General features: G+C 40.5%; 1 protein-coding gene across 5 annotated transcripts in view; it reads right to left on the bottom strand.

Annotated features, from left to right (window-relative positions):
* LOC133648369 (protocadherin-11 X-linked-like) overlaps positions 1–23,749 on the bottom strand; it is a 760,657-nt gene that overhangs the window by 549,722 nt on the left and 187,186 nt on the right. For all 5 annotated transcript variants that reach the window (XM_062044393.1, XM_062044394.1, XM_062044392.1 and 2 more), the window contains one exon: positions 400–2,907. In XM_062044393.1, coding sequence (XP_061900377.1) covers positions 400–2,907 — 2,508 coding nt within the window. The remainder of the gene's footprint in view (positions 1–399; positions 2,908–23,749) is intronic.

Below are 23,749 nucleotides of genomic sequence, written 5' to 3'. Positions count from 1 at the left end.
AGCTTGATTAAAAAAAAAAAAAAGTCATCAATTTTAATTTATGAGCCCTCCAAATTCACAAAAGCCAGCCGTCATAATTGCGCCGCCGCCGCTAATCAAGCTTTGAATATGAAATTAACCTGCACATGTAAATGATTATGCAATTATGATTGCTTACAAACGAGGGTGCATACAGGATTAGGGTGCCTCTCTCTGTGTGTTTTTCTAAGCGCCGTTGTATTTCGTTCCTAGTTTTCAAGCGCAAATGACATTCATGTAAACATGTTTCTGGCTTCTGTTGGAAAGTACTTCTGCTCCATACTGCCACCTTCCCCCTGTCATATCAACTACCCCGGGGCAGCAGGGGGAGTGCGGTTGGGGATGAGTGTGGGCGGGTTGAAAAAAGAAGTCATGAATTACCTGTCGGGTGGTGATTTGCCCCGGACTCTTGAATCCCCCCTGACAGCCGCACTCGGAGACACTGTACGGGTCGGAGCTCGTCGATGAGCACTTGGAGAGCGAGTCGCAGCCCACCACGAATGTGTTGTCTAAAGGGAGCTCCTGGATCACGTGATGCTTCTTCGGGGCCACCGGAGTCTCCGGTTTGATTTGAAATGTCGGCTGAGGGGACGCAGACTTGTAATGCTTGGCTAAGTCTGGGCTGTCGGGTTTGAAGGTGGTGGGCGTGGTGGCCCAGTTGTACTTCCCCATGGTCTGCTCCTCCAGCTCCACGGGGAGATCCAGTGTGCCATTAACATGCTCATGGGTGGGGTCGTCAGGCTTGGATTCATCTATGGTCACAAAGTTCAGCAGAAGGCTCTTCGGGGAGCGCTTCTTTCTCTTCTTCTTCTTCTTGATCTGACGGTTTTCTTGATTAGGCGACACCCACTCGCCGCTTTGCTTGCCCTTCTGTACCACTTTGTGTCTGGGAGTCTGTCGGCAGCGCACCAAGGCAGTCACAAATATCACCAAGATGACAGTCATGGTCCCGGCTATGATGGCAATGACAACAATCACGTATCCATTAGCTTGAGGTGTTACCTCGCTGTCCCCTATGTTTCGGTCCAGTGGTGTCTCCATACTTTTCCGCAGCTGTTCTTGGATAAAAGTGGCATTTGACACAGTGTCATTGACGAATAAGTGAATAAGTGCGATAGCTTGTAAGGACTCAGGCTGGCCGAGATCTCTGACTTTGACAACCAGCCTATGCAGCCCTTGATCCGCCGCCACTATTTTCTCCTGCAGTGTTATGTTACCTGTTGTTTTGTCAATGGAGAAAAGGCCGCGAGGGGAGACCCTAGATGTAATGATGATGCTGCTGGTAATGCTATACTGTAGCTCAGCATTCATACCTGTGTCATTGTCAATGGCAAACACTCTTGTAACAACAGCACCAGGGGTTGTGGTGGTCCGCACTAGGTCGTATGAGTAATTGGACGAGGGAACAACGAACACAGGGCGATTGTCGTTTACATCAACCACATTTATAGTGACCTTGGCGTATGAGGAGCTCGGGGGCTCCCCTCCATCCACTGCCTTGACCATAAATGTGTAGGAGCTCTGCTGCTCCCGATCAAAGGTGATATTGGGCTTGATCACGCCAGTTTGAGGGTCGATGATGAAATGATCTTTCCCGTTCAGAATAGACAGGGTCACGACAGCATTATCTCCTGCATCTGCGTCCGTCACTGTGATTAAGCCCACAGTTCCAAAGAGCGGAAGGTTTTCAGGCACATAGAAGTTGTACTCGGGGTGTGTGAAAGCCGGGCTGTTGTCATTAAGGTCCTGAACGATTAGTCTGACGGTGACATTGTTCTGCAGGTACGAGGAGCCGTTGTCTCGGCCTATGACAGTGAATGAATACCTCTCCTGCTTTTCTCTGTCCAGTCGTTTGCCAACCGAAAGTACTCCTGACCGTCTGTCTATGTTAAACCCGTCGGGTGCATCGGGGCCAAGGGTATAAATAATCTCAGCATTATGTCCGCTGTCTGCATCAGTGGCACTGATTTTTATTAACTGTGATGACGGGTCATTATTCTCTGGTATGGAAAGTTGGATTTCTGGCTGAGGGAAGATGGGCGCATTGTCATTCTCATCCTTGATTTTAATTAAAACCATAGCTGAAGTGTTCAAAGGAGGAGTCCCCCTATCCGAGGCCACTATCCTAATTGCATATTCTCGAGTTGTCTCATAATCGAGTGGAGCAGCTGTCTCCAGTAAAAACTGATCATTAAAGACCGGCTTCAACCTAAATGGAACATCATGGTCAGTGTAGCAAGTGACTTTGCCAAAGAGATCTGCATCTCTGTCTGTAACTGTGATCAGGGCTATTTTGGTATTGAGGGGAGCATTCTCAGACAACAGAACAGTCCCGTTCACCAGGTTGATAATGTAGCGAGTGTCAATGGAAGGAACATTGTCATTAACATCGGTAACGTTGACAGTCACTGAGGCTCTGGAGGGTGTCGAGCTGCCATCACTGGCCAGAATAAGAAGTTTGTGAACAGGCGTTAACTCCCTGTCCAGCAGCTGCTTCACAGTGATCAATCCCGTGTTGCTGTCGATAGCAAAGTGTCGTTTGGTCGAAGCAGAGATCTGGTTACTGAAGGCGAAGTGAATCTGGGCATTAAAGCCGAGGTCTGCGTCTGTCGCGTGAAGCTGAACGACCGACGTCCCCGTGGGGGCGTTCTCAGGTACGGTGACTTCCAGCTCGCTGTTTTTGAAGATGGGACGATTGTCGTTGACGTCAGAGATGGTGACTTGAAGGATGGCAGTGCTGGACTTGGGGGGGTTCCCGCCATCCTCCACTTTTATCTTCATGACAAAGGTGTCCTTCTGCTCACGATCTAGGTTCTGCTGGACGATCAGCTGCGGCCACTTGTCACCCTCGGGGGTCTCGATGATGTCTAAGCCAAATTCTCCAACGCTCTGAAAAGACAAAGCAAATATTTCCAAGTTACTTCCACTCTCCTTAGCAGCGTGACAGTATATACAGTGCATTAAATTTTGTCCTTATGGTGCTCTGCTGTAAGTCTTTCATATATATGCTAATTTTGAGCTCCTCTTATTCACCGAACTATAATACTTTTTTGGAAAATATCACCTTTGAACTCACTTGTTCTTGAAGGTCGTTGAGGTTGTCAAAAAGGATCCCATTTTCATTTTTTGTTTTTTTTATATTTCTTTGTAATTTGTTTAATACTTTTAAGCCAGGGGTCCCCAAACTATAGCCCGGCCCGCCGGCAACCAAAATCCGGCCTGCGGGAAATCCCAAATTTAAAAAAAATAATTTGTTTTTTTGTGTTATTTTTTTTAATCTGTCCTTTCTAATCCATTTTCTACCGCTTGTTATTCTTGGTGTCTCCTAGCCACTCAGACAAATCATGTTGTCCAAAAATGCATTTTCCCATCGATAACGTAACATCATCGCGCTCGTAGTGTATATATATATATATATATATATATATATATATATATATATATATATATATATATATACATACACACATACATACACATATATACATACATACATACACATATATATACATACATACATACACATATATATACATACATACACATACATACATACATACATAAATACACATATATAAACATACATACACACATACTTACACAAATATACATACATACATATACATATATACATACATACACATATATACATACATACATACATACATACACATATACCGGTATATATATATACATACATACATACACATATATACATATCTACATACATACATACACATACACATACACATATATATACATACATACACGTATATATGTATATATATATACATACATACATGTATATATATATACATAGATACACGTATATATATATATATATATATATATATATATATATATATATATATATATATATATATATATATATATATATATATATATATATATATATATATATATATACATACACACATATATATTCGAGGTTTCTGTGGTGTATCCGTTATACCGTGCTCAATACCGGGGTAGAGCAGAATATACGTTAGGTCCGGAAAAAACAAAAAAGGCTATTTCATCCCGACAAGCCTGTTTTGCAGGTTTCCCTGCTCTTCAGGGAATTTTATAATATATATAATATAATAAAATCCCCTGAAGAGCAGGCTTGTGGGGATTAAATATCCTCTGTGTTTTTTCCTGACCTAACACATATATATATATATATATATATATATATATATATATATATATATATATATATATATATATATATATATATATATATATATATATATATATATATATATATATATATATATATATATATGTATGTATAGCCCATGCGGCCCCCAAGTCAAAAAGTTTGGACACCCCTTTTTTAAGCTAACCGAGATCCCAAAGGGCAAATTTAACAGGTAGAGACATCCTGAAACAAACTAGCTGCATGGGCTTTGCTCATATCACCAATTAAAAGCATGCTTTAAAACATAAGGTAAAGGTTAACCCTGTAAGACCCGGACATAGAAATACATGAATAAAAAAATATTCAACCTGTCAGATGGTGTTGTAGGGGGCATTTGGGAATTAAAATGAAGTGTTGGCAAATTTTTCATATTTTGATAAGGTTTTATGGAACCGTTGTAACGATACAACGTTGGGTGAAAAGGGTAGCAAAATTTTCCATAAGCCATTTGTATTCATTTTCCGAACAACATGTTCCACATGTTTTCACTTCAGTCAAACAACTAAGGGTTCATTTGAATGCTTATTGCTCATCACCATGACTCAGAACACTGTATAATAATAATTATAATAACAACATTACTCATTTTTATGAACAGTCAATTTTATTTGAATCAATGAAAAACACAAATTTTCAGGAACTTCTAGGGTGGTCTATGCTGTATATACAAGTTGGCTTTGCGTATGATTTTGGTAATGTGTCATGTGTACAACACTGTTGGTGTGATCAAGTTCTGCATTGTTCTTCTGGCAACCAGCATGCATGTGCTGACTATGTTCACTTGCAGTGAAAGTCCAGGAAACAGTTCTTGCTGTCCGAGAAGCAGAGACACACTTCACACTTGTGGCATTGTGTGTTGGTGTACCCAGTAGGGCAATGCCTGCAGCGGCCTATCGTTGTCTTCTTGGGTAAATGCCCAATCTGATCGTGGCGTACATCCAGTGGCAGGTGTCCACACGATTTCTTGTATGGGGTGCTGGTTGGAGCCGAGGATGGTCTCTTGCCAGTGACCGGGCTGCTTGTGACTGGGCTGCCATTGCCTGAAGGTTGTGGTTCGCCTCCACTCTGTGGTCGAAGGTTCCTCTCCCTTTCTTCTTCAAGCTCTTGTCATCTTCAAGGCTGCAATTGGGGATGCGGACTTGCCTTGCTGTACCCACATAATGGATGCCAAGCCCAAGGAGCTTCTCGATCAGTGGGACTGATGTGAAGTAGTTGTCTGCATAGATCTTGTAGTTTTGGCCCGCCGGCAGAGTTGAAGCAAGCTTCATCACAACATCACCTGACAAGTCAAGTTCAGATTTGGTTCGGACTCCATTGTTGCTCCCTTGGTAGACATCAAAGTCACACATCATGCCAGAGATTGCAGTTCTCACCCAACTGATACCCCATTAGTACCCTATTAGTACCCAAGTACCCTATTCACAAACCAAACAATACTGTCTGGCAGATCTTATTATCATCCTAAAAGGAATTAATTCACCTGTACACAAAGAAACCTGTTCTGGTGGTGAATTACCAATCTATATTCCCAACACCATCCTTGAACAAAAGAACCTGTTTTATAAAGTTGCAGAAGCCTTCTAATAAAAACTGTTCTTAACTTTTAGTTTGCAAAAGTAATGTACAAATGTGCACAAAGAGAAGGAAAACATGAACCTACCCATCTACATGCTTATCATAAATACCATTATCATCCTAGAACAACAAGCTTTTACTAAGTTGCAGCAGCACTTAGCGATTTTTGCATAGTTTAGTTTAGCCTTCTGCCTAACTAAATGTTTTTTTTTCACTTTTAGTTTGCAATATTAAAGTGCAAATGTGCACAGACAGAAGGAATAAGTGTGTGTAAATTAAAATATATTGTAGATTCCTGACAAAACATATCTATTTAGACTACACAGTATCCTGGTAGGTAAACTAGTCACAAGGGAATATTTGCTACCACATTGAGCCATGGTTGTACATATACAACCAATATAAAACATCATCTAAATCATATTTTTTGGAGGTATTTCACAATAATAACATAGGTACATGTTCTAGACATTATAAAGATCTCAGTAAAAAATATTAGTTGCATTCTACTTACATTGAATTGATCAATTTGGTCCAGTAAAGAAAAGGGTTGTCACTCTGTGAAGATTTTCAAGTTGTGTGAGATTCTATAGCCTGTGGGCGGTCCTTAAATACAAATTTTGAATGTAAAGTCATCGTTAGACTGAACAATAGACCCCAATGACTATGTTAATGTGGTGTGGGGGGCAAAATGAAAAAACTTTTAACCCTTTTTTAAATAAAATAAAAATGTTGTAAATATATCACTGTGGCTCCTAGAGGGTTAAATGTTAAAGACGCCAGTTAATTGATCCTGTTTAAATTCAGTGTAATAACTCCCACCCTACTAACGGTGCTTGTGCGTTGTCATACCGCCCGAGATTCAAATACAGAAGGCATCTTTAAAAGGCAATGTTCACAAAAGGTACAGTTTTAGACATACTAATAACCTCCAATTTCAGTTGCAGTGCAAGACCATATCACCTTATTTTATCTAGTGGGAGTGAAGAGTATCAGATGTTCAAACTACTTTTTGTTCAAGAAAAGCTAAATCAAGGCAAGTGCAAAGCTGGGGGAAAAGGAAAACAAATGTAAAATAACTCCCCACAAGAAACTGACAGAACCGGCAATGCTTGTTAAGAGTAATTGCATTCCCCTCCAAAAATAGCACTAATATTTAGTTTCCGACAGAGTATGGTATGGCTCTACGCACAAGTCCAAATAGAAGGAAGCGGATGGGAGGATGGGGGGCATGGGTGATGGAGGGATGTAGAGAGAGAGAGAAGGGAGGAGGAAATAAAAAGATCAAGCACATGAATGAGCTGCATGCACATTATGAAACAAAGAAGCCCTTTGAAGCTCCTTCAGTCAGAAGCAGTTTCATGGTGAAACAAGAAAAAGGCTTCTCTTTAAAAGATAAGCTTCATGCTGCACATAATGTTGGAAGCGATTACTCCCGTCTAGGCACAGCCATTAAACGAGATTAAGATATATACATTTTCCTTGTTCAAGTAGGCGAACATTTCCAACCAAACTGTGCGCACAAAGGCTCCTCGAAGGATTCCGGAATCTACGACCGTCCTGGCGCCAGCATGAGGCTGACACAAGGGAACGCGCAGGTGCGGCATGTAAATTATTGTATACCGTGAAACAAATTGCTTGCCGGGGAAGTGTTGTCAACACGATTGACAGAACTACTTAAAAACAACCAGCGCAGCGGCGATGATCTCTCAGACCTTTTTTGCGGCACCTTATGGGCATGCCAGAGTCATGTAGGAATGCAGAGCCATGACACATGCAACTTTGTCTCAGAACATAAAAGCCTTATAGATTAGTTTTTTTTCGCACAATGCAGAGCTATTACCAAGCGGTTATCTTGGGGTTTGATTGCTAATCGCTGCCGTCAATTCTCAGTTGTTTGAATAGTCCACAGCCACAGCCCACTGGCTTAGTATTGGTATGCCGGTTTTTGACAAAGACTGATGTTAATAGCGTTATGTTGAGTTAGGATGCGTCAAAAGGAATGTTGCACAATGATTTATGAGGCCGCATTTCCCCGATGCTTTTGTCTCGGTTTTACACAATTTTACAGCTGACAAGACAGCACTCAGTGCATTTCAATAAGTCGAGAAGAGCTATCTCTGAGGCGGTGCAGCGCTCCTGAATGCAGAATTAGTCTGGTGGATTGCGATAAGATCTAAGGCGGGCTAAGGAAAGGCCAAAACACAACCAGGAATCAATTGCTCGAACCCCTCATGCTCGGAAAGCAGGGTGAATCCGCAGTAACCCCGAGCTGCTAAGTATGCAGAGCACGTCGCACCATACCTTGCAATATATATACTTCTCATCAGCGCACATTCTGGACATTTACAGTAATTCAGCTCTGTGCTCTTGTGTAATCCTTTTGTGTTCCTGATGTTTCCCTCTTGTTTTCGTGTGTTTCTTTGCCTTTTGGTTCGGGACCCTTTGAGACTGTGTGACAAGGGGTGGCACTTTTGTGACTTCTGCGCTGCTTTTTTGTGAACTTCTGGATCTGCCTCCCGGGAGCCTTTTTTTGGCCATGGAGACCAGCTGCTGGGTCCCTGCCACACCAGAGTCCGTTTGGAGGGACTGGAGGAGATGCGGATGAAGAGAATGAGTGCCGAGACGGACGAGCTTCACAGTGTCTTGGCTGAAGGAGCAGGTATCGGACACCTCGGTCTCCTTAGACGCATCCTTACTCATCCATGCGGACTGGACACTGGCCGAGAGTTGGTGGGCGGCCGAGGGTGGAGTCGGCTCTCTCGGTTGCTTTGTTGGGTATGCTCCTGTCTCTGGCCATGCTCCCCCCCACCCCAGCAGACGATGGCGTGGAACACCGCAGAGGCCACCACAGTGTATATGTTTCTTTTTTTGTTGTTTTAATTTTGTGGCTGTGTGTAGAAGTGGCTGGTTGCATCAGCTCTGCTCTTTTAATGTCTTTGATGTCCTTTGTGTTATTTGATGTTTCCCTCTTACACACATGTTTATGTGTGCTATGAGGTTTGTTTCTTCCTAGGCCTCAGTCTGGACCCCCTCTCCAGGGGCCAGGCATAGACTGAATTTATTTTTTCTCCCCCCACCACCCCAGTGTTTACCTGCTTCTCACCTTTTTTTATAAGGGCCGCCGGAAGTTGGCAGACCCGCCAACGATCCTGTTCTGTCTCCCTGTAATGTTTGTCTGCTCTTGAATGGGATTGTGCTGAAAATCTTAATTTCCCCTCGGGGATTATTAAAGTATTTCTGATTCTGATTCTAAAGGACTCTCTATTCATACTGCAATATCAAGCAAACAAATCCTGAGAAGAAGAGCGAGGGACCGAGGCATTACAGTGGATGTGGGAGTACACAATGTAATCAGAGCCGACTAATTTGAAAGAAAATGACTAAAGGATGCCAACAGAGGAAGCGTTAACCGCTGATGAGCAAAGGATAACTCCTCACCCCTCTTCTCCTGACAGCGCCTCAGATTATCAGCGGCGGCATCTTTCAGTCAAGTTGATGACCTTATTAAAACTCAGAGGAGACTGAGATTGGGTTGTGAATGCATCAGAAGAACCGAAGCGACGGTGGAGGGGCTAACCGCGGAAGGCTATTCATCACAAGCCCCAGCACCTCTTTATAACGCTGAGAGAAACTTGGCATATTTGTCTCTTATTCCTCCCTGACGCTCGTTGCCACACCTCATCCATTTATGTTTCTGACTGTGTCATAAATTTAGAAAAAAGACAGAAGATGTACATTGTCTGTTGGCCACAGTACCAATACAGGCATGAATCAATGACTATGACTGTGATACATACCGTACATCCAACAAATAAGGCACTGAGGAGATGACATTATTAAGTATGACACACAGAATGGACCTGCTATCCCCGTTTAAATAAGAAAATCACATTTCAGTAGGCCTTTAAGTGCTTTCAAGAAATGCAATGGCATTACTAATAAAACATAGGTTTGTTTACAAATATGTTTTTTTTTTTTTACAAGAGAAGCATCCCACACTTCTCCTTTGTAAAGTAAATATGTACAGCAGATATGGGCATCTCCATTGACACAATGTTTTGCATGAGTGGCTGGACAAGACACATTAGGAAAAATAAAATATTAATAATAACTAGAAAATTCCCGCGGAAATTTTGATGGGCCTGCTATCTGCCCTGGACCTCTGGTCGGGGGTGGTTTGTCGGAAGCTGCCGTGCTTTGAAGATGGCGCAGAGTGTCCGAATCTGTGAGTTTTAAGTGTAACTGTACACAATGAGCAACAGAACTAGCCTTCCTCCGATGGCCATCCAGCCAAAACCAAAAATAGGACGTAAACATTTTTTCAGCCAGGGTTGAAGTAGACAAGCGTGTGAACAAAATGAGATGTTAAAAGCCTACTGAAACCCACTACTACCGACCAAGCAGTCTGATAGTTTATATATCAATGATGAAATCTTAACATTGCAACACGTGCCAATACGTCCGGGTTAGATTAGTAAAGTGAAATTTTAAATTTCCCGCAAAATATCCTGCAGAAAACGTATGATGACCTTTGCGCGTGACGTCACGGATTGTAGCGGACATTTTGGGACACCTTTGTGGCCAGCTATTAAGTCGTCTGTTTTCATCGCAAAATTCCACAGTATTCTGGACATCTGTGTTGGTGAATCTTTTGCAATTTGTTTAATGAACAATGGAGACAGCAAAGAAGAAAGCTGTAGGTGGGAAGCGGTGTATTAGCGGCCGGCTGCAGCAACACAAACATGTAGCCGGTGTTTCATTGTTTACATTCCCGAAAGATGACAGTCAAGCTTTACCATTGGCCTGCGGAGAACTGGGACAACAGAGACTCTTACCAGGAGAACTTGGATACGCGGTACCTTCAGTACGCAGCTGCGGCTTCCAAACATTTGATCGCTTGCCCGTACGTGCGTGCCGCTATGTGCATGTCACGTACGTAACTTTGGGGACTTTGGGGAAATATATGTGCTGTATGAATTTTGCGGAGGTGAACGGTACTTTGGGCTGTGGGATTGAGTGTGTTGTGCGGGTGTTTGATTTGTATTGGCGGGTTATATGGACGGGAGGGGGGAGGTGTTTTTTATGCGGGATTCATTTGAGGCATATTAAATATAAGCCTGGTTGTGCTGTGGCTAATAGAGTATATATAGGTATTGTGTTTATTTACTGTTTTAGTCATTCCCAGCTGAATATCAGGTCCCACCCGCCTCTCACAGCATCTTCCCTATCTGAATCGCTTCCACTGCCCTCTAGTCCTTCACTCTCACTTTCCTCATCCACAAATCTTTCATCCTCGCTCAAATTAATGGGGAAATCGTCGCTTTCTCGTCCGAATCGCTCTCGCTGCTGGTGGCCATGATTGTAAACAATGTGCAGATGTGAGGAGCTCCACAACCTGTGACGTCACGCTACTTCCGGTACAGGCAAGGCTTTTTTGTCAGCGACCAAAAGTTGCGAACTTTATCGTCGATGTTCTCTACTAAATCCTTTCAGCAAAAATATGGCAATATCGCGAAATTATCAAGTACGACACATAGAATGGACCTGCTATCCCCGTTTAAATAAGAAAATCGCATTTCCGTAGGCCTTTAAGCACGGAGCTATGTGAAAGCATGGCTGAGCTAAAAGAGAAGGTAATCTTGTCTTTTTGGCGTTTGTGGCAATTGTCCATTAAAAGGGTATGTACCAATTGAAGTGGCCCATTTTTTTTTTTCATTCATGAATAGCGTCACCATGGTAACACGAAATGTTGCCAGCTTAAAGTACCGCCGTAGGCGCGAGTGAGACCTTTCTGACGGTATAACAAATGTGGGAGTTCGTTGGCCGATCCGTCGCGTATTAATCGTAAGAGAAACGTGCGGAACTATATTAATAAAAGTTGAAGTATGAGCAATAATAATATGGGCTGCTTGCATTGCAGCAAGCCAATAATAATAATACAAGTTGATGTTAAAGTTAAAGTACCAATGTCACACACACACACACTTGATGTGGTGAAATTCGTCCTCTGCATTTGACCCATCACCCTTGATCACCCCCTGGGAGGTGAGGGGAGCAGTGGGCAGCAGCTGTGGCCGCGCCTGGGAATCATTTTTGGTGATTTTGAAGTATGAACAATAATAATATGGGCTGCTTGCATTGCAGCAAGCCCATAATAATAAATAAACAGTTAAGTGTGACTAAGACAACTACCTTAATCTCGCAATAATCCCTGCGCTTTATACAATAATGTAACTAATTTATGCATGTTTCCAATTTCCCTAATACATTTAGCCTCGTCACATCAGACAAATTAAATTGCCGAACGGGTTCACACTGGACCAATTAAATTGTGCACATTAAATCGAACGCACTCGCACAATCATTCAGTCAGCCATTTAGTGTGTTATGCACTCACCCTCATCACGGTGAAGATACGGCGAAATGCACACTACACAGCCCCAATACCGAACCTAATAGGGCAATGACGCCATCATGTCTACATATGCAGTACCGATGTTGTATATAGCTATTGGAGGCTACCCTTGTGGGTAAAAAAAACTGTTGCACTTTACATACTTATGCACTTTAGATGATGCTGCTAAAATACTGTAACTTGATGACTTTGCATGCTGCTTTGTAACTAGCCCTTGTCTTTTTATTATGTAATTTTATTCTTGTTTTGTATTTTTTTACTTTTTCTATCATTTTATTCGTGGAGGCAAAAGGACTACAGATGGAAAATAGCATGATGCTCAACCTGGTGCAGCCACCTTTTTTATTGTAACTGCACATTGTCCTTTAAATAAACAAATACAAAAAAAAAATCGAAAAGTGATCGACCAAGCCATTAAAAAAATGACACAAAACGGAAATCCAACAACGTCAACAACGCCAACGAACCCTGAAAGGCCGGACTGCTGCTTGCTGAAGAAGACGGCACAAGCCAAGAAGCAACCGACCTCGAAACTAAAGTGAAAGCGAAAACAAGGCAGAGAAAATGCCGGACAAAGCAAGCCCGAGTGCCTCCCCAGTTGGCTATTTTATGACTATCTTGTTAAATTTGTGTTTCATGCCTAATTGTGTACACCCGCTGCTTACTGATAAATGTATGTAAACAATATACTGTATATACAAAATAAAATGTGTCCAAACTTATATTTATGGCAGGTGCACTCATTAGTCCGTAAATTTCTGTAAGTTTGCCCCAAACAAGCTGCACATTTCCTCTTTTTTTGATTGAGGTTGAATCTGCTGAAATCAAATAATAAACCAGTTTTAGCAATATCCGGATACCAGAGAGAGAATAATACTATTTTTATGCAGAATAGCAACAATCTAATGCAGACCTGGGCAAATTAAGGCTTGGGGGCCACATGTGGCACGTTAAGCTTTCCAATCTGGCCTGCCGGACAGTCCCAAATATATATTTTTTTTAGATCTTTAAGATGGGAACTGTAGCTGCCATCATTGGTGTTGTTAGGCCTATTTTAGGGGGGCTCAAGCCCCCTTAATATGTGCTTAAGCCCCCCTAAATAATTTGGTGTTAAAAAAAATAAAAAAAATAACATATACATATATTTATTTTTATTTTTTTTTACAAATACATGCCGACATATTCATTATAATGTGGCCCGAATATGAGTTTAAATAAATAATCATATAACCTGTCATTATTCACTCAGTTTCCCCTCACTTCACAGTGTAAGGTAGAGAGCCCCTTGAGTGCGTCGGTGTCCAATCCATTCCACGTGTTCATATAGAAAATGCCCACATCACTCAAAATCCAGTCCGCATTTTCTCTGCGACCTTGCTTGCGGTCCTTGGACTTGTTCGTATAGAAAATGCCCACATCATTCAAAATCCAGTCTGCATTTTCCTGCAGGTGTACGAAGCACATTAGCACACAGCACTGCAGAACAAGAACCTTGTGTCTGCAATTGTAAATAATTTAGTTTTTAAGTTTTGTGTTTCTTGTAGAATCTATATAAAGTAATATACATTAGCCTATTGTTAAAATAATGAAAAAAACATAATTAAATATATTTGTTTTATTGTATTGTTACATTAATAGCTGTTATATTATTATAGGATGGCTTGTTAAACATTTCATATGATTTTCAGAGGGAAGAAAAACCAAGTCATTTAATATAAAATGTAAAATGAATAAATACATAAAAAGAAAAAAAAAAGTAAAATGAATGAATACATAAAAAGAAAAAAAAAAAAAAGGTTAAAAGCCATGGTCCCAGGGAGCATTTCATTTCGTCCCGTGCATTTTTTTTTACCGTCCCCGGGACGACGGGACTACGTTAATCTTAAGCCCTGGATGTTACATTTTATTGTTTGCATTATTTGTTTCAGCATGGCACTTTGAAGATGGTCCCTCAGATCTTTGACAGCTTTGGCTCTTTTTATTTACAGTATATATAAACATTTCTCATTTCTATTCAGACTTCCATATATATTACATTTCCTTAACGGCTTGCCATAATATATATATATATATAAATATATTATATACAAGCCAAATTATCCCGATCCAGATATTACTTTAATTCAAGTAATTAAGTAATATTTCCAGGGCTTGAATTTACAACCATTTTAGTCACATATGTGCCCAAAATGTAATCTGTGCAACTTCAAAATATTTGGGAACAAACAATTATTGTATTGTGAGCTAAAGTCGTGGCATTAGCCTCTATGTTGTGAATGAATAAAATAGAGGCTAATGCCATGACTTTCATTGTGTTTCAGTGTATCTTGAAGGATCATGCAAGTAATTGTTTCTTGTTGATGCTGTAAACAAAATGTCACTGTGCAAACCCATGTTTGTTGTTGTACTGAACACAGATTGAAATAATAAAATACAATAAATAAAATTGAAATAATAATAATAACAATGATTAATTTCTAAGTTTTTGTTAGCCGTGGCCCGTTTGTGAAGTTTTGTGCCCGTGCGCTACGTTCGCTCGCATCCTGTGCATCTCCTGGGGGCTAAGCCCCCCCCCTGTCCTTAAAAGCTAGTGACGCCCCTGGCTGCCATTATGATGTGTAGTAATGTTTTCAAATTACCATATGTCTTGAACTATTCAAAGTATTTCAATGGTTGGAATCTGCGCTTTTGCATGATATACTAGTTACTATGGTAATCTAAATCACAGCAGCTAAGACGAGGCAACTAGCAGTGTGGGTGGGGAGCGTTTCCACAGAGTGTTTCCAGAGCGGCCAGCCCGAAATGCGGGTGTCAGGGAAAGACACGGAAGGAGATTTTTACAACAAAGTTCTAAAGCTTAGTGATGTATCAGATATATCAGAATGTAGGTGGGGTTTTTTGGGGGGGTTGTTGCATTTTTTGTTGTGTTTCGCTTGAACACATGTGGAGGGGGAGCGGGGGGCACAGGTCTGGTGGCCATGGATGAAGTGCTGGCTGTCCAAAGTCGGGACCCGGGGTGGACCGCTCATCTGTGCATCGGTTGGGGACATCTCTGTGCTGCTGACCCGTCTCCAATCGGGATGGTCTCCTGCTGGCCCCACTATGGACTGGACTCTCACTATTATGTTAGATCCACTATGGACTGGACTTTCACAATATTATGCTAGACCCACTCGACGTCCATTGCATCCGGTCTCCCCTAGAGGGGGGGGGGGGGGGGTCACCCACATCTGCGGTCCTCTCCAAGGTTTCTTATAGTCATTCATATTGACATCCCACTGGGTTGTGAGTTTTTCCTTGTCCTTATGTGGGCTCTGAACCGAGGATGTTGTTGTGGCTTGTGCAGCCCTTTGGGACACTTGTGATTTAGGGCTATATAAATAAACATTGATTGATTGATTGATTGATTTTAAATATGTTGATCGGGAGGGGGTGTGACGTTAATATGTTGTCAATATTCAGTGTTTTATCGTTCATAGTTAATATTCTAAATCCCACATTCTTTATTTTCATTTACATTCTGGGTGTCTCATTCAGTAAAAAAAAATTAAATTCCAATCCGTTTTTTAAGGCGGTCTGTCATAACGTTTTTAGCGTTCAATCGGATATTATTGTGAGGTTTTGTATTAGTGTTCCTAAAAACATACGTATGTTTTTGTCAAATTTTTTTCTCAAAATGTGGTCCCCCGTGGCAAAATAATTGCCCAGGCCAGTTCTAATGTGTGTCGCATTATATTCACACAATTTTGACTCTGGAGCCACAACATCCCCCGCCCTCCGTACACCGGAATAAACAAGGTCAGTGGTTCGAATGTTAATTCCAAGAGACGTTGAGATCAGCCAACCAAATTGCAGACTTCCACTTCATCATGCAGTTTATCAGCGAGACGTAGCCTTTATAGCCGGCAGCATCGCATTGATCTACGCGAGGCGACTTGAACAAGACACCTACTTTAAATGTGTATGAAGACGCTGACACAGATGAAAGTCGGTTTAATGTAGTGTGTGATTCTGCAAATTCATTCGGTGGGATAAGAAAAGAGGTCAATGTGAGGGAAGCCAAAGCCAAACTTTCAAGCTGAAAAGCAGAGCCCCCCCACCCCTCAGTTTTAAGTATGTTTCAGCGTCGGTTGCTGTGTTATCCCGCCAAAGAGTACAGTGATATAATCTGCTTCTTCATCCTTCTCCATTCATGCATGGGATTGCTTTTTTTTTTTACCTTGACCATTTCATAGGACGGCTTTCTCCGTAGTTCAGGTGATGTGACAAAAACTCAGTTGGACTGCACCGCCAGACTCACTCTGGACAGCCTCATTACCAACTTTTATGTTGCTGTGTTGGAGCACTGCATGGGATTGGATTCCACCAGTGGTGTGCCGTTTGGGCCAACAAGGCCTTCTCTGCTGGCTCATGATCATAGATTCATAAAAGTTGATTTGTATCTACTTTCCATAAAGTATTCATCATATTCTCTTCATGTCTTATTAGGCTCCAGTGTTGCTTGTTTTTACATTAGAGCTTTTATCCAATCAGAATTCAGCTAGCTTGTTGCCAGGGCTGTATGAATTCTGCCGGACAGACAGTTGATAGACAGTTGGGATAGCCAATCAGATCCCAAGTTGTTGACAGTAGCCCATCTCGGTAGCCTTACGCAAAAAAATGTGACTGTGAATGGATTTTCACTTGTCACTCCCAAGTGAGAATCCAATCACAAGTTGTAATTTTGCGAAAAGCAGGAAGGGGCCATACCCGGCCAACAGAGAAAATCATCGGTTCTCACTTTTTTAACTCAAAGAAAAAGTTCACATATTTTATTAATGTATTTTTCCACATTTAATATGTTCTTTACAATTGTTTTTATTTTGACAGTACCACGTAAGGTATGTTTTAAATGCTGATGCGGGTTCGTTGATTTTTAAATGTGCCGAAATATAGCCTGTTGTTGACAGTAGCCCATCAAGGTAGCCTTACGCTAAACGTGACTGTGATTGGATGTTCACTTGTCACTCCCAAGTGAGAATCCAATCACAAGTTGTAATTTTGCGGAAAGCAGGAAGGGGCAACGGAGCCATACCCGGCCAACGGAGAAATCATCGGTTCTCACTTTTTTAACTCGCAAAGAAAAAGTTCAAATATTTTATTTATCTATTTTTCCACATTTAATATGGTCTTTAAAATTATTTTAATTTTGACAGTACCACGTAAGGTATGTTTTAAATGCTGATGCGGGTTCGTTGATTTTTAAATGTGCCGAAATATAGCCTGTTGTTGTACACTGTTGAGGTGATTCAATGCGCAGTAGTGCCCAGGTGTGTTTCTGTATAGAATTGCTCCAGCCGTTGTCATGTGGTGACATAAATTATGGTATTTTGAGGGGTATTTATTAAAGTCGGACTAAGTAGGACATCACTGAAGGCCTAGGTGGGTAACGCACAGCCCACCACTGGATTCCAAAGTAGCTCCTCTGGCTTGGGAAAAGTGTTGCACGGACGCACAGACAAGATACCTTGCCCGTAACGTCAAATGTAAACAAACTAAAATACAATGCTAGAGAGAACCCGAGGAGAAAAAACTGCAAATTGGGCAAACTACAGAATCATTCCGAGTGGGATTTTAAGGCAGGTCTCACAGGACCATATATTGGTAGTCCAAGGGTGGCTTAGCAGCCAAGAGCTATTCTAGGAAATGCTTGCACATTCTTTCCCCACTAAACCCTTCACTTTCCCCTGAACTTTTAAAGTAAAAAAAAACCCAGAGTTGAGAATGTCTTTTTTTTTAATGCTCCCTGCTGAATGTTACTCACGGAAGCTGGAACACAGGGAAATTAATCTAGAATACAATGTGCACATAATGAGGCGGACTACATTGGAACGCCGTGCCCAGGCTGCTCTAAAAGGAATATTCTGTGAAAGATAATACAACCACAGCCCAGGCAATGTTTTTTTTTATTTTTTAGAAAGCTTTATATTGTGAAAAAGGGACAAAGGAAGTGATTGCAGATGATCATTGTAATGAGCTGAACATTTGTTTGGTAATTTTCCAGGCATGAACAATTCAGGACATTGCACTGGAGAGGCTTTGGCAGTTGGGAGACTCTCTAAAAATGCAAATTGGTATTTAAGGCAATACAGAGACAAGGATGATGCTGTTCTTCCCAAACCAATGTCAACTTTATCCGAGGACCCCCAAGATGGACTTTTCATTTCTGCGATACGACGTGCTCAAACGTCGCGTCGTTTGCCTGCATCGCCCCTCGTTTAATTAAACTTCATTTCTCATCTTCAGTGTTCATCTATCCACAGAACAGGCAGCATTGTCTAGACTGTAAATGATATTATCCTGCATTTCTGGATACCAGGCGTACTCCATTAGGCAATGGAGAATATCGCATCAATTAGGCGATAAAGAACGGCTTTTACTCGTTTTGCATAAGGCATCTATTAGCATACATGCATTTCTTCCTGGCTCAGCTTTATTCCATGTTCAACCCATGTAACCTGTTGCAGGGAAGAGGACAATTTACTATGTGCTGCGTCTGCAGTTCCTACCCTGTGTTCTGATCTCTGTAAATGGTAAAAAAAACTTCCACTGCAGTATTTTATCCGAATAGCACATGGACACATTAATGAGTCGCGTAAAATACTGTGGACATCATGCTATATATTTCGGAGAAAGAAATGTACTCCGGCCCATACTGTAATCATTTTCTTGTAGAGAAATACAACGTGGTCTTACAGCATTTTAAAAAGGAGCGGTATGTTATGTACGGTTGGGTCAGACCTGGGCAATTTAAGGCCCAGGGGCCACATGCGGCCCATTAGGCTTTTCAATCTGGCCCGCCGGACATTCCCAAATCATTTTTTTAGATCTTTTAGAGCTGCCATTATGATGTGCAATGATGTGTTCAAATGACCGTGAATCTTGAACTATACAAAGTATTTCAATGGTTGGAATCTGTGATTTTGCATGATACACTAGATACTATGGTAATCTAATTAGTTGCTATGGTAATCTAAGTCACAGCAGCTCAGACGAGGCACCAAGCAGTGTGGGTGGGGAGCGTTTTCACAGAGTGTTTACAGAGCTAGCTTGAAATGCGGGTGTTAGGGACAGACGCGGAAGAAGGTTTTTACAACAAAGTTCTAAAGCTTAGTGATATATCAGATGTATCAGATAGTAGGTGGGTTTATTTGTTACCTTTTTTTACCAAATTTTGCTGTGTTTCTTGCATTTTTGTTGCGTTTCGCTTGATTGTAAAATATGTCGATGGAGAGGGGGGTTGACGTTTATATGTTGTCAATATTCAGTGTTTTATCGTTCATAGTTAATATTGTAAATCCTGCATTCTTTATTTTCATGTACATTCTGGGTGTCTCATTCAGTAAAAAAAAAAAATTACAATTCCATTCCGTTTTGTAAGGCGGTCTGTCATAACGTTTTTAACTTTCAATCAGACATTATTGTGAGGTTTGGTATTAGTGTTCCTAATAATAGATATACCGGCCCCCCAGAAACAATTTTTTCTCAAAATTTGGCCCCCGAGGCAAAATAATTGCCCAGGCCTGGATTGGGTGTTGGGTCCGAAATCCACATTTACATTTTTGGGAGGGGGGGCAGCAATATATTTTAAAGAAAGCAAAGATTGAAAACCCTATTGAGCAAGGTGGGCTGTCACAGGTAGGGATGATGTTTGATAAGAAATTATCGAGTTCGAGCCTATTATCGAATCCTCTTATCGAACCGATTCCTTATCGATTCTCTTATCGAGTCCAGATAGGTTGTTGTATATGGAAAAAAACACACAATATTTGGTTTAACAAAAGCTCACTTCTATTATATAAGAAAACAATTTAATCTAATAAATAAATAAATATTGACTGTTACCCCCGTAAAAAAAAATAAAAAAAATAAATAAACATTGACTGTTGTTACCCAAAGTATATTAAGTGGGATTTTTCAGAAAAACAAATATATACAGTAACACAAAAACAACCTGTCTCTGTGATCACTATAGGTGTATAAATAATAATATAGTGTTAAATAAAATCAGTCCCTTGGGCACAAAACTGAAAATAATACAGCTCTCCAAAAAGTGCAATTCTGCTGCTATTTGACATAACTGTTTGTTATGATGCTTTGACATTTTTGCACTTTATTTCTTTATTGAAAGATAATTCTATGAAGAGAAAAGTTGTTTGCAAATGTGGTTACAATGCTAAAAAATGAAACGTTAACGCTAAAAAAAGAAATACACTTTGGGTTAACATTATTTCTTTATAGGGGGAAAGATGTTATGAGCTAGGGAATATAACAACTACACTACCCAGCATGCAACGGGAGTGACGAGCATGCGCGGTAGCCCCGAAAAGTGTTGTTGCATATCGTCACCCGGCAGCTAAGAATGAGCACGCTGTGGAAGTAAACGTCAAGAACTCAGCCAACACACCTCGTCTGCATTATTTATAATTAGACAGACAACACATATACAGTGTGATTTTGTTTTTTTTACAAGGAAAGAAAAACAAAAGTTAAAAAAGGGAGATGTGTTGTATATACAGTATATGTATGTGCTGCGGTTGCTTTAAGAACGTTGCGACAGCTGCCGTAAAGGAGGTGGGTTGCTAGCCTGGTTGCTATGTTTCCGGTTGATCGTAAAAGTGTTCTTCATGTGTTTGTACCCTGCTCAAATCTCTCAGTAAAGTTATTCATTGGATTATACCTTTTGTTTTGAACTTTATTACACCTTGGAGCGCTTTTTCCCGTCCATTTTTTTCCTGCTTTCGCTATCTGCGCCTAATGACTGAGCTACGTGTCGTCACTTCTTGTGATGTCTCACGGGGCATTTCTGGTCGGGACGGGATTCGTTCCGAGGGACTCGAATAAAGAACCAACTCTTTTCCTTTACTATAGTGGTCTCGATAACGGGTACCGGTTCTCAAAAAGGGATTCGAGTCCGAGGACTCGGTTCTTTTCTTATCAAACAACCGGGAAAACCGGTTTCGAGTATCATCCCTAGTCGCAGGCGAGTCTTTGAGTTCTAGCATTTTACCAAATAGGTTTGCCGATGACAATTATTTAAGTGTAAGTGGCCTTTTATTTTATTAATTAAAAAACGCAAATGTCTAATAAAAGTTTTTTTTTTTTTACCGAACCCATAGCGAAATCATGAACTGAGCTTCACTGCTTTTTGCCAAGTCACTAGTAAAATAAGTCATTTTGTAAAAGAAAGCACTACAATAGACTTGTGACTGAGTATATTCAGTGACATCCTAAAGTTAATGCTTTAGTGCAGGGGTGTCCAAAGTCTGGCCCAGGGGCCGTTTTTCAGTCTAAATTTAGAATACTGTATTTTCCAGACCATACGGCACACCTGATTATAAGGTGTACTGGCGATGAATGGTCTATTTTGTATCTTTTTTCATATATATATATATATATATATATATATATATATATATATATATATATATATATATATATATATATATATAAGGTGCACCGCATTATAGGGCGCATTAAAGGAGTCATATTGTTATTATTTTTTTCTAAATTGAAAACACTTCCTTGTGGTCTACATAACATGTAATGTTTTTTTTTTTTTTGTTCATAGATGATGTTTTACAGATCATCTTCAAGCCGCTTTCTGACGGTCGCTTTCTGACCGTCGCTTTCTGACGGTCGCTTTCTGACGGTCGCTTTCTGACGGTCGCTTTCTGACGGTCGCTTCCCGACGGTCGCTTCCCGATGCGCCATTTTGTGGGCGGTCTTATTTATGTGGCTCATCATTGGCAGCATTTTCTCCCCGCCAACTTTGTTGAGGCGGTGTAGCGTGCAAGGACGGGAGTGGAAGAAGTGTCAAAAAATTTAGCTAACTGTTTTAATGACATTCAGACTTTACTTCAATCAATAACGGAGCAGCATCTCCTCGTCCAGAAACAACAACACCGGAAATGTGCCACGTGAAAAACCGTCCGACCGGAACTCTCTAATAACTAAAGTTCCTTGGGTGAATAATGTAAACTCACTACACCGGTATGTTTTAGAGCTTTCATGGCGAGTTTACTGACAGATATAAGTAAGAACTTGACACTACTTTATATTAGAAATGGCAACAGAGGAAGATAAATGTCCCATAACAAGAAGATAGAGAAAAAGAAGAAGATTATCGACTACGGTGGACTACAAAGGCGAACGCGTGCAATTTTTCAGGACTTATGCAGATCCCAAATACAGATCAGCAGGTACCAGAAGGTAAGAAAAGTTGTTTTTGCATAATATTGCGAAACAAAACACCAGATAATGTCTTACCTTAAACACACACCATAATAATACTTGTATGTTGAAGCACAGTACAATCCATCAAGCAGTGCGGTTTCATAGCTTACCAAAGTTGTACTAAAACATTTTGATAGATTTTTGAGCGCAGTGTGTAATGTTCTATATTTTCAATGGAACATATAAAATGTTGGTGTTGTTTACTTGAGTCGTATTGCCATCATAGTGCAGTCTACACATATCTCTTATGTTTGACTGCCATCTACTGGTCACACTCAACATCGCTCCATGTACCAAATAAAATTGCTTCAAGGTCGGTAAGCAAAACCAGAATTTTTCCGTACATTAGGCGCACAACAATAAGGCGTACTGTCGAGTTTTGAAGAACAAAAAAAACATTTTAAGCGTGCCTTATAGTCGGGAAAATACGGTATTGTGGAAATTAAATGACAAGACAGACAACAGAGAGAAAAATACATACGATTTTTATGAAATGAGAAAAAAGCTGAATGGTTGGATCTTACAACAGAAAACATGAATGTGGACTTTGAGGTGCATATTTAATTGTTTAGTGTCTCTTTAAGGGCTGCATGATTATAAGAAAACAAGTAATTGCCATTGTTCTCTCCAAAAATGCGATTCAATTTGTGATTTTTATATCTTATACAAACCTGCAAAAATAACAAGTGGCGTAAGACATGTTGCTTTTAGACTGTCAATCAACATATTCTAATCTCAAGGTGCCCCACATTAGAACAATATGCAATAATTTACTTTCAAAAATATTTGGCTTTATGCAGACCTTTTGTCTGCAACACGCTCTTTAACTGAAGACATATTCGATACAAACTACACAGTGTTCATCATGTAACGTATCAGTAATATATAATAATAATGCAAGCAACTATTTAAAAGGATACCAACTTTTATTTCTCATTACAGTAGAATTGTCTACCATTGTACTGTGATTAGAAAGTAAATACATGTGTTATCCTAAATAAATAAACAAACAAAAGTAAAATGGACTCATTTCTGTAAGCAAAAATTTAACCTAGATAGTTATTAAAGGTCTTGATTTTTTTCCCAGTTGGAAAAATGAGGTCGGATGTTGTCTTTTTGTTCATTGCTATCACATGATCAAGACGGCATTTTCCCTCGTTCGTCCGTTTTGATTGGCTCATACCAGTGCCTTATTTCTTTGCAAAATTAACAGGTACTACTAAATTAGTGGAATCAACCAAAACATTGGTATATTATCC

The sequence above is a fragment of the Entelurus aequoreus genome, linkage group LG04 (assembly GCF_033978785.1).
Source record: "Entelurus aequoreus isolate RoL-2023_Sb linkage group LG04, RoL_Eaeq_v1.1, whole genome shotgun sequence".
Taxonomy (NCBI): domain Eukaryota; kingdom Metazoa; phylum Chordata; class Actinopteri; order Syngnathiformes; family Syngnathidae; genus Entelurus; species Entelurus aequoreus.
Note: the sequence above shows the minus strand (reverse complement) of the source record. Positions and strands in the feature narration are given on the sequence as shown.